The 12,312-nt window shown below is 48.2% G+C and overlaps 1 protein-coding gene across 4 annotated transcripts in view; it reads right to left on the reverse strand.

Moving 5' to 3' along the window:
- LOC115465597 (protocadherin Fat 4-like) overlaps positions 1-12,312 on the reverse strand; it is a 204,670-nt gene that overhangs the window by 116,145 nt on the left and 76,213 nt on the right. For all 4 annotated transcript variants that reach the window (XM_030196179.1, XM_030196180.1, XM_030196178.1 and 1 more), the window contains 3 exons: positions 12,000-12,168; positions 10,485-10,693; positions 602-784 (listed from right to left, as the gene is read on the reverse strand). In XM_030196179.1, the coding sequence (XP_030052039.1) occupies positions 602-784; positions 10,485-10,693; positions 12,000-12,168 (561 nt within the window). The remainder of the gene's footprint in view (positions 1-601; positions 785-10,484; positions 10,694-11,999; positions 12,169-12,312) is intronic.

Consider the following 12,312-nt stretch of genomic DNA (forward strand, 5'->3'; position numbering starts at 1 on the left):
GCTCTGCCTCCTTCCATCCAGCATATGCCCTCTTTCTATCCCCCTTCCATCTAGTGTCAATCCCCTCTCTCTCCTCACTTTCATCTGGCATCTGTCTCTCTCCCTGCTGCCACTGGTGGTACTTCTCCAGATCAGAAGCAGCAGTGGAAACCAACCTACATCCATTGTGGGGCTGCACTCTCCATATGTGGGCTGCTGGCTCTGCCTTGGAACAGGAAGGTGATGTCAGAGGGGGCGGGGCCTCTAGTTGTGCTTATTGGGAGAAATCTCCAGGACAGCTGTAGCTTGGTTTGCTGCTGCTGCTGGTCTGAAGAAGCAGCAGCAGTGGCAGTGGTGGCGGAGGGAGGGACGTGTCCCTGCTGTGTGGCAGACAAGAACTGTTGCTTGATGGCTTAAGAAAAGGTGCAGCTTAGAGCGAACACTGTAGCTGTTCCATTTTATCTGCTGACAATATAACAGGAATACTGGCAGAGGATGTGCCAGTCAATGAAGCTGTATAATATTTTCCACCGTGAAAGTGTTAGCAATAAAGTTATATACGAAACATGACAGTATTATATTAATTTTACTCTTCATCTTTTCCAAGCTTCATGAGTCAAACCTGATACTCTGGAGGTCCCTCTTCATAATCAAATGAGATGTCTGCATAAACTATTCCATTAGTTGCATTTATTCTGAACTTTTCGGCATCTCCACTCTGGATACCATATGTAAGAAAACCGTTTCTTCCTGTGTCATTATCCAGTGCCTTCAGCTGAACAATTTGGATAGAAATTGGCTCCTCCTAAGAATTTAAATCAAGAAAGAAGTTCAAGGATGCTGTATGTCATGGCCAGATTTAAACTTAATATCTAAATAGCTAGTAAAACAAATGAAATACCTATTGTACCTGAATGTAATTCGCCTTGAGCTACAACTGGAAAAGTTGCAGTGCTGCCAAAGGGGCTTGATTTTTGAGAGGGAGATTTTAAGGTACGTTTCCAGCCCTTCCCACTCTATCTTCTGGATCCACCCCCTAGCACACCTCAGTTCTGCAGGACATCAGGCATATATTCTCACAACCTGTCCACCTCCCCTTCTGCTTCCGCTGCAGGAGGAGCACAGTCTTATGATAAGAGCTGTGATGCAGCTCTTCTCATGAGACTGGCCTCACTGCAGCAGGGTAATGTCTTAAAGCATTTCCTGCTGCCAATGGAGGGGATGGCTGCTGAATGGGAGTTATTGGCTCCCCAGCAGGAGTGTGGGAGATGACTCTCAAAAGTGGGAGTATCTCGCAGAGTGCAGGAGACATGGCGTGTTATTCAGTCAAATTTGGAAGCATGGGTGTAAATACGAATAGCAGTATTTTGAAGATGATGTGTAGAGTATTTTGGAAGACCAGAGTAGATAGTGCTGCAATAGTCCAAATGTGACAGGACTAGAATGTAGAGGAGAGTCACTTGCAATGACTCATCTAAATAAAGTCTGACAGTTTTGAACTCGCATAAGAAACAAAAAGCTGCTTTGGCTAGGGCTGAAATTTGTTGAGTAAACGAAAGCTCTTGATCGAGTATAATTCCAAGATTCCTGAAGTGGGTTACCAAAGGGACTGGAGAGTTTGGGAGCTGAGGAACCTAGGATGTTGAAGTAAGGGTCCCTGTTATCCATCATGCGATGGTCTTAGCTGGGTTAAGAACAAGACGATTATCAGTAAGCCATGAAGCAATAGATGCTAGTGCTTCATTTAGGTTATTAAAGTCCAGATCACAATATCGGGACTTTTTAAATCAATCCAGCCCTTGGCAGGAAGGAAAGATTATCAGAGGTGGGGAGTTAAAGCTAGATGGGAATTTGACCTGGGGACATCATTGGTACAGTGGGATATAACTAGAGCCATTCATGGCATATCCTGGTTGGTCTGGGGAGCTGACTTGAAAGAGTGTGCTCCATCAGGCCTATTTCACCCAAGTGCAAATGTATAGGGCAGGCAGATTGGCTTCTCCCAAGTGTGTTGGGTGCATAGGCAGAGATAATACGGCTTGTGGGATTGTTCTTTGATACAAAGTTACTGGTCTGCCATTGCTTTATATGTGAGCTCTTTATTGCATGCTCATATTACCTTCACAAGGGAATTGGTTATATTTGATTTAATGGAGAGGTTGGGTGGCTTGGGTGGGCCACAAAAGACGCCAATTCGAAAGTTTATTGTAGTAGAGAAAAAATGCATCCTAGGTTCTTGGGTGTCCTTGGAGCCTCTACCTGTTTGGACCTGGCGAGCCAGGGTTTATCTTCTGGCATTGTTGGAGACGAGGAATGCAGCACTTTCAGTGAAAAGAGAGTACAATTATCTATCTGTGTGGGATCCATATTTACAATCTTTCACACAGATGGCAAGGAGTTTGATTCTGAATCATATGTGTACAGCTGGCAGAGGATAGTAGAGTTCTTGGAACTTTTCTTGGTTCCACTTAATTGGTTTGTGGTATTTCTTTGGTTTTGTGGGGGAGGGGATGGGATTGGGGGGGGGGGGGGGAAGTAAAAGGCCTGATGGGTGGACTGACTTTATATGGTTTGATCACGACAGGGTGCTATAAGAAACTAAGCTCCCTGTACAGTTGGTATTTTTTTGCTTGTTTAGATATACCTTGTTATTCTTTTAATAAACAGTTTTGAACTAAATGCACATTGGATAAATGCACTCCACTTGCTCTAGTCCCATTTTTTCCATTCATTCCAATGACAATTTACTTCAATTTGGCACACCATCTATAAGCGCACACTCCATTTAAATGCAATGTATTAATTGGCTTTGTCAGCAACATCACTCCATTTAGGTGCACAGTTATCCAACTGTATCTTTTTAAATTGTGTGCCACTGCCACTGCATTCACTTAATCCCTCAAGTAGGGAAAGAAAGGGCAGGGATCCAGCTCCCTCCCTCCCTCTCTCTCAGTCAGTCTAGTGATGTACAAATACTGCGTGACTCAGGCAGCTGTATATCAGAACATTGGGAGCCAATGAGGGAAAGTGAGGAGATATCCAGACCCCCGCACTCATTAGCTCCCAGCATTGTGATGTACAATTGTTGTGCCACGCAGCAGCTAGATGTCAAAGCTGGGTGCCACACACAACAGTAATTTTACAGAAGAATACATTTTAAAAAAGAGCAGTCTCCTTGGAGGTTTGCATGTGTTAAGTAGTGCTGCATGAGACATAAATGGTGGTGTCTCTTACAAGTGACAGTTTTGGAAAACTGCATGTCCGGAGGGAATGCGTTAAAGGGCCAGTTGCTAAAGCTCAAATGTTTTGCAGTTACAGGTGATTTTGAACCCAGAGAGGTAAATGCAATCCCACCCTTAAGCTTTCCTGGATCCAGAGAAAAAAAAATTGCCAAAAGCTGTATGTGATTTGCAGCAGGTTAAATGCAATGGGGAAATGTTATAGGATATACGTATAATGCCATTCTAAAATACAGAATACCACATACTTTGAAGATCTAACCAAACCGTGAGCAGAATACACCTCCTTGAAATCTCTGTGTGCTGTGGCATATAAATAAAATTGCTATGTACACATACATGCTGATTTTCAAAGTAAACAAAACATAACTCTTCTAGAATCACCTCCTTGGTGCTTTCAGCATGGACAACTATGACATTTTCATACACTGTCCAATGTACTACCCTTTCCTGGAGGGCCTACTTTTAAGGTCTGAGATAAGCATTCAGTTTCTATAGTCATTCAGCCACTAGCATTTCCAGAAGTACCAGCTGTTAAAGTACCAGCTCTAAGGTAAAATTATGTATAATCATACCTGATAATTTTCTTTCCATTAATCATAGCTGATCAATCCATAGACTGGTGGGTTGTGTCCATCTACCAGCAGGTGGAGATAGAGAGCAAACTTTTGCCTCCCTATATGTGGTCATGTGCTGCCGGAAACTCCTCAGTATGTCGATATCAAAGCTCCATCCGCAGGACTCAGCACTTAGAGAATTACACCCACGAAGGGACACTCTGCCCAGCTCACCACCGCCGAAACGGGGGAGGGGAATTAACCCAGCTCATCCCCACACAAGTGGGGGAGGGGAATCCGTCCAGCTCATCCCCGCGGAGCGGGGGAGGGACACCACACCCGCCAATGCGGGGGGATCTGGCTTATCCTGCAACCGCAACCGCGGGAGGAGCTGACTGACCCTAACACCGCCAAAGCGGGAGGGGTACAAAGCTGCCCTACAGCCGCACGAAGCGGGAGGGAGTGCCGGCAGAATTTATGTCTCAATCCAGCCCCGTAAAACGGAGGGGAGAGGAATGCAGCAGCTCACTGTAACACAAACTCGTCTCAACTCTTGAAGAATCCAAGTGAAAGAACTTGAACACGAAGTCTTTCTGAAATAACTGAAGACTAAACTTGAACCTGAAATGCAACCAGAATAAAAACAGAACAGATATCTGGGAGGGGCTATGGATTGATCAGCTATGATTAATGGAAAGAAAATTATCAGGTATGATTATACATAATTTTACCTTCCATATCATCAAGCTGATCAATCCATAGACTGGTGGGATGTACCGAAGCAGTACTCACCCAGGGCGGGACATTGAAATCCCTGACCTCAACACTGAAGCTCCAAACCGGGCCTCCGCCCGTGCAGCCACAGTCAAACGGTAATGCTTGGAGAATGTATGAGCCGAAGCCCAAGTTGCCGCCTTGCATATCTCTTCCAAGGAGACGGATCCGGCCTCTGCCATCGAGGCCGCCTGAGCTCTCGTGGAGTGAGCCTTCAGCTGGATAGGCGGCACCTTCCCCGCGGCCACATAAGCCGCTGCAATGGCTTCCTTGACCCATCTTGCCACTGTAGGCTTAGCAGCCTGCAGACCCTTACGAGGACCTGCAAACAGGACAAACAGATGATCCGATTTCCGGAAATCATTGGTCACTTCCAAGTATCTGAAGATGACTCGTCTCACATCCAGATATTTAAGAGCAGAGTACTCCTCTGGGTAGTCCTCCCTATGAAAGGAAGGGAGACAGAGCTGCTGATTCACATGGAAGCGAGAAACAATCTTGGGCAGGAAGGAAGGCACTGTGCGAATAGTCACTCCTGCCTCAGTGAACTGCAGAAAAGGCTCTCGACATGAGAGCGCCTGGAGCTCGGAAACTCTTCTGGCTGAAGTGATAGCCACCAAAAAGACTGCTTTCAACGTCAGGTCTTTCAGAGATGCCCTCGACAAGGGTTCAAAAGGCGGCTTCTGCAATGCTCTTAGCACCAGGTTGAGATTCCACGCAGGCACCACTGAGTGCAGAGGAGGGCGCAGGTGATTAACTCCCTTGAGAAAGCGCACCACATCTGGCTGCGAAGCCAGGGAAGCACCCTTCAGGCGGCCCCTGAAGCAAGCCAGAGCCGCTACCTGGACTTTAAGGGAACTGAGCGACAGGCCTTTCTCCAGACCTTCTTGCAGGAACGCCAACACTGAAGAAATTGGAGCAGTGAAGGGAGAAAGTGAGCCTGCTTCACACCATGCTGCAAAGATACGCCAAACCCTGGCGTAAGCAGTAGAAGTAGAGCGTTTCCTCGCTCTCAGCATAGTGGCGATGACCTTGTCTGAGAAGCCCTTCTTCCTCAGACGCTGCCGCTCAATAGCCAGGCCGTAAGACCAAAGGGAGAGGGATCCTCCATCACCACGGGACCCTGATGTAACCGGCCCTGCTCCACTGACAGCCGCAGAGGATCGTCGACTGAGAGCCTGATCAAGTCCGCATACCAGGGACGTCTGGGCCAATCCGGACCCACCAGGATTACCCTGCCGGGATGCTTTGCCACCCGGTCTAGCACCCTGCCCAACATGGGCCAGGGCGGGAACACATAGAGGAGCTCTTGTGTCGGCCACTGTTGGAGAAGAGCATCTACTCCCAGGGATCGAGGGTCCCGTCCTCTGCTGAAAAAGCGCGGCACTTGGCAATTGGCCGATGACGCCAACAGATCTAGGCTCGGCTGGCCCCAGCGCTTCGTGATGTCCAAGAACGCCTGAGCAGATAGTTGCCACTCTCCGGGCTCCAAGGTATGGCGACTGAGAAAGTCCGCCTTGACATTCATGACTCCGGCAATGTGGGCCGCTGAAAGCTGCTCCAGGTTCGCTTCCGCCCACTGGCAAAGACTCATAGCCTCCTTGGCTAGAGGGGCGCTCTTGGTACCTCCCTGGCGGTTGATATAGGCCACAGCCGTGGCATTGTCCGACAGGACCCGTACAGGCTACAACACCAGTACCGGGATGAACTCCAATAACACCAACCGAATGGCTCTGAGTTCCAGGAGGTTGATAGACCACTTGCCTCTGCAGGAGACTAGAGCCCCTGCGCTGTCCTTCCCAAGCAGTGGGCTCCCCAGCCCATCAAAGAGGCGTCTGTCGTGACGACAATCCACTCCGGGGTCACCAGAGGCAATCCTGCAGACAACTTGTCTGTCTGCGTCCACCAGCTCAGCGCCTTGCGCACTGCTGGGTCCATGGGAAGGCGCACAGCATAATCCTCCGACATCGGAGTCCAGCGCAGCAGCAGAGATAGCTGTAGTGGTCTCATATGAGCCCTGGCCCAGGGCACTACTTCCATCGTGGCCGTCATAGAGCCCAACAGCTGCACGTAGTCCCAAGCCCGAATAGGAGAGGCTACTAGGAACTAGTCCACCTGAGCCTGAAGCTTGACAATCCGATTGTCTGGCAGGAACACTCTGCCCACTTGGGTGTCGAATCGAACTCCCAGATACTCCAGGGACTGAGTCGGGCGCAGCTGGCTCTTCTTCCAGTTGATGATCCATCCCAGAGAGCTCACAAGAGCAACTACCCGGTCCATAGCTTTGCCGCACTCTGCATAAGAGGGGGCTCGGATCAACCAGTCGTCCAGATAAGGATGGACTTGTACTCCTTCCTTTAGCAGGAAGGCCGCTATGACCCCCATTACTTTGGAAAAGGTCCGCGGAGCAGTAGCCAACCCGAAAGGGAGGGCTCTGAACTGGAAGTGTCGTCTCAGGACTGTAAAACGCAGAAAGCGTTGGAGAGGAGGCCAGATGGGAATATGCAGGTACGCTTCCTTGATGTCCAAGGAAGCCAAGAACTCTCCTGCCTTCACTGCCGCTATAACAGAGCGGAGAGTCTCCATGCGAAAGTGCCTCACTTTCCAGGCCCGATTGACCCCTTTGAGGTCGCGGATAGGCCGGACAGAACCTCCTTTCTTTGGAACCACAAAGTAAATGGAGTAACGTCCCTTGCCAATCTGATTTTTTGGCACCGGAACGACCGCACCCAGGCGGATCAGGTTGTCCAAGGTCTGCTGCACTGCCACAGCTTGACCGGAGACTTGCAGGGAGAGAGTACAAACCCGTCTCTTAAGGGTTGGCAGAACTCTAGCTTGTAGCCGTCTCTGATGACTTCCAGCACCCACGCGTCTGAAGTTACAGTGGTCCACTCGCCCAGAAACGAGGACAGCCGTCCTCCAATCTGCACTGGGGCGTGGACCAAGGCCCCGTCATTGGGTACGAGACCCTGGGGGAGGACCGGAGGGAGCACCTCCGGGACGGCGGTCTCTGCGAAAGGAATGCTGCTTGGGGGAGAAATTCCTCTTGAAGGAAGAGGGGGCAGAGGAACCCGACTTGCCCGGGCGGTACCGACGGGCTTCCAGCAACCGTCCTCTGGAGGTACCGGGACGAGTACTAGCCCGAGCCCTGACCTCTGGTAATTTCTTGCCCTTAGACGTGCCGAGATCGGTCACGATTTTGTCCAGCTCGACCCCAAAGAGCAGCTTGCCTTTAAAAGGCAATCTAGCCAGGCGGGATTTAGAGGCGTGGTCAGCAGACCAATGTTTCAGCCAAAGCCACCGCCGCGCAGAGACTGTCTGAGCCATGCCTTTAGCTGAGGCTCTCAAGACATCATACAGCAAGTCTGCCAAATAGGCTAAGCCCGATTCCAGGGCCGGCCAATCAGCCCTCAAGGAAAGATCCGAGGGGGAAGCCCGCTGCACCATAGTCAGGCACGCCCTGGCCACATAGGAGCCGCAAACTGAGGCCTGCAAACTTAAAGCAGCTGCCTCAAAGGACGACCTTAAGGCCGCCTCCAATCTTCTGTCTTGGGCGTCCTTTAGGGCCGTGCCACCTTCCACCGGCAACGCCGTTTTCTTAGTCACCGCAGTGATTAAAGAATCCACGGTAGGCCACAGATAGGCCTCACGTTCACTCACAGCCAAAGGATAGAGGCGGGACATAGCCCTAGCCACTTTAAGGCTCGTTTCCGGGACATCCCATTGAGCCGCAATTAAGGTGTGCATGGCATCATGCACGTGGAAGGATCTAGGCGGGCGCTTCGTCCCCAGCATAATGGCAGAGCCAACAGGGGCTGAGGGAGAGACGTCCTCCGGAGAGGAAATCTTCAAAGTGTCCATGGCCTGTAAAAACAGGTTGGGCAAATCCTCTGGGCTAAAAAGCCGCGCTGCAGAGGGGTCATCCGCTCCATCCGAGCGGGGATCTATCTCCTCCAAGGAATCCGCAAAGGACCGTTGGGAGACCTCAGACACGCTGCCCTCATCTACATCGGAGGAGACAAAGTCCTCCAAGGCCTGGAAATCAACCCGAGGGCGTTTACCTCTGGGAACCTCAACCTCTTTATCAGAAGAGGGAGCAGGGGCAGCGTTTTGCATGAGGAAAGCCTGATGCAGCAGCAAAACAAACTCGGGGGAGAAACCCCCCAGACTGTGCACTTCCGCAGCCTGGGCAACAGCCCTAGACGCACTCTCAACCGGCGCTCGCAATAGCGGGGGAGAGACATGCTGCGCATCCAAAATGGCGTCCGGCGCGAAACTCCGCGAAGGAGCCGCGCGGGAAGAACGGCGCTTAACTTTAGCCGCTTGTGCCGTCGCCCAAATTAAGGGCGTTCATGGCATTAATGTCTCCAACCTCAAGGGTGGCCCACGAAGAAGCCGTCCGAGCCGCGTGGCCGGCCAAGATGGCGGAGGCGAGGAGCGGGGGATGGGCGTTTATGGCGGGAAAAAACCGCCACGCCGGAGGAACGACCGGGACATTCATCGGTCACTAAACTGTCACCCATCAAGGGCGAATCAGGTTGTAAAACCCCCGCATCCCCTCTAGAAGCGCTCCAGCGATCCGGGGAGCGACCCTTTGCGCCCTCGCCCTCCGACGCCATATGCCACGAGGAGAAGAATCGGGGAACCCCCTGCCCGCTATAAAAAGGTAAAATTACCTGCTTGCCGCTCCGAGCTGTAACGAACTGGTGTCCCAGTGAGTAGCTGCAATGAACGTTTAAAGAAACGTCGAATTAAACGCCTTTAAAGACGTTTAAAATTTTTTTTTTTTTTTTTTAAACGGAGCCAGCGGGAGGGGGGAGAAAAGGAGGGACCTGGCACCACCAGGTTTGCACTTGCTCAAAAGAGCCCTCAACCCCAGGCCTCAACAAAACCTAAGGATTAGGCTTGGAGGCCTAGCCAGAGCTGCTGCTGTGTGTGACCACCACCTGCTGAGATAGAGAACATACTGGGGAGTTTCCGGCAGCACATGACCACATATAGGGAGGCAAAAGTTTGCTCTCTATCTCCACCTGCTGGTAGATGGACACAACCCACCAGTCTATGGATTGATCAGCTAGATGATATGGAATGGTGGCTTTATATGATGCCACCAAAAAACAGAAAAAAATACCCTCCATGGGTATCACATAGAAAAACAAAATAGTGGAGGTGACCAAAAAAAGGGGGTTTCACAACAAAAAGTGCTACCAGATCTCTTATTCAGTCTTCATTAGACTTGGCACGAATTGTGTTTCAGCCCCCAAAGCCTGCATCAGGAATCTGAAGAATTGCAAAGAAAGAAATACTCAATGTATCCTATATGTCAAAGTACCCAGACATATAACTTAACTTGGTCTCAAAAGCAACATTGAAAAAGAAACCAAAGGTCTTTCACCAGAATGACGCTGTTTGCAGCTTCCTGCACTCACTGGAATTCTCCACCAAAACGATTAAGATATATTACAGATTACCTACAATTTTGTAAATTGTTGAAAGCATTCTTGTTCAGCAAATCCTTTATCAATGTCAATTAGTTGTTAACTTTCTGATAAACTCGTTACCTTACTCCTGCTACTCAATCTTTGTGATGTAAATGCATTGTTATCTTTTTCATGTCAATCATAACTCTTTATAAATTGTAGAATATTTTTATAAATGTTCAATGTTAGCCACATTGAACCCAAACTTGTTTGGGAAAATGTGGGATTCAAATGTCACAAATAAATTAACATTATAAATAATCATCAGTTAGGGAACACTCCCAGCTTGGTCTAAACTAGAGCCAGTGATGTATAAGTGAATGATTCAACAGCCCCTCTGCCAGTCCAGTGACTCATGAAGCAGAGCCTTTTATACTGTGGGTACTTTCATTTTTAGTGTCATATTAGTTCTTTCAGGGTTTTATTTCATGCTGTGAAGATTAGCATTTTCTTACTTCTTTCAGGCTTGCATGCAGCAAGGACATTGTGAAGATAGGAGAGAAGTCATTCTCATCCAGAACCATAGCTTCTACAGAAGCTTCGCTGAAAACACTGGGATCAGCTGAATCTGTTGCCCGGACTTTGAATAACATTGGGAACTCATCTACCTTCAAGTACTTCTGAGTATTTATTATGCCATTATGTTGATCAATACTGAAGTAATCTGCATAAGAGAAAAAGCAACACATACACAAAGTTTAATTGCAACTACATGACAAACACAAACTTTAATATGGGAATTATGTTATTTAGATTCAGGGAAAGGGGGAATGTATTTTTGCTCATCTACCATCAGCTTCTGATCTTACTCGACTGCTATTAGCTATTCCAGTGACTGACTTCCCCTACCATGGTAGTGGGACTTGGAGGCAGGCATGCTGATTCCTACACTAATCTTGGTTCCCTAGAGACCTGTTGGGAAGCCAAGCCAAATACATGCCTTCTCCCCTGATGTTTTTGGCTTTCTGTTGGCCATGATGCTGAAGACCTCTCTCTCCCCATGCTGCTCTAGTAGCCTATGAAACCAAACCCCTGCCAAGGAAGAGGGGAAACAAAATGGAGATACTAGAGGAGGAGGTCAGAGGGAGAAGTTGGCATGGGAGGTCCTGAAGGGGAGAAACTAGTTGTCTGAGGAAAGGGTAGTGCCTAGGTATGGCTGACAGCTAAATCTCCACTTCCATACACAGAATTCCAGATTTATCTTACAGTACCATTTGGTCCCTATTCAGATATTAAAGGGAAAGTGAATTTGAACTATGGCCCAGAAGTCCAGTCTGTCTCCCACTCAGTAATGCACCATAAACCACTTAACTAAGGCAAGGTAGTCATATGTATTCTAGTTTACAGTCTTCTTTGATTGTGATAAATAGGTGTGTGCACTGTGTTGAGGGTCCAAGGCAGGCAGAGCCTTCAGGGATCCTAGGTTCGTGAACCTGGAATAAATTGAGTCTACAAAGTAATAATTAATACAAATCAAGGAAGTTTTATTAAATGGTTTTAAATGTTACAGAATTAAAGAAAGGTTTAGTAAAGGCTCAAGAAGGAAGTATAAGTACATTCTTGAGGGAGCATCACAGGTTTACTCACTAAAACAAGGAATCCAGACGCAAATGCTCATTTCCTGGTTCTAAGCACTTACTTATATACTAAAATGTTTGCTTGGTTTCATATACGTGCTTCCCATACGTGCTTCCTTTGCAAACTGGTTCTGTAAAAAGTGCCTTTGCAGCAATATTTGTTTTTAAGCTTTAAGCTTGTGACTCTTATGTCACAGGAAACATAAACCACAGAGGTCAGTCCTGCACCTGGGCCTGTGTCTCGCTTGTAATTGTTAAGCTTGATCAACAATTGTGTAAGAAAAATCTTCACATTTGTGGAGGAAGGCGGAGTTACATTTGGAGTTTGAAACTGCATCACAGAAATATGCATGTATCACATTTTTTTCTCATAATGCATAAAAATAATTATACCTGTTTTAATCCTGGATACAATGCTGTATATTAGTGAAGCATTATATAGTGCCGTGATCTGTATTACAAATGTACCCGGCAGAGCTTTCTCACTCAGAGGGGCAGGCTGATAGATTTCCTCTGAGAATACTGGAAATGAGAGTTTACTTGGAGCAAGCGTCACCATCACCTTGAAAGGAAATTGTAAACACAATTTTTAAAACCCTTAGTCAGCTTCTTTGTTATAAATGGGTTAAAAGGAGAGTGGGGTGGGGTTGGGTGGGGGGAGAGGGATAGTTAAAAAGGAAAAAGCTTGTTGTCACATCCTGGGCTA

The sequence above is a fragment of the Microcaecilia unicolor genome, chromosome 3 (assembly GCF_901765095.1).
Source record: "Microcaecilia unicolor chromosome 3, aMicUni1.1, whole genome shotgun sequence".
Lineage (NCBI taxonomy): Eukaryota > Metazoa > Chordata > Amphibia > Gymnophiona > Siphonopidae > Microcaecilia > Microcaecilia unicolor.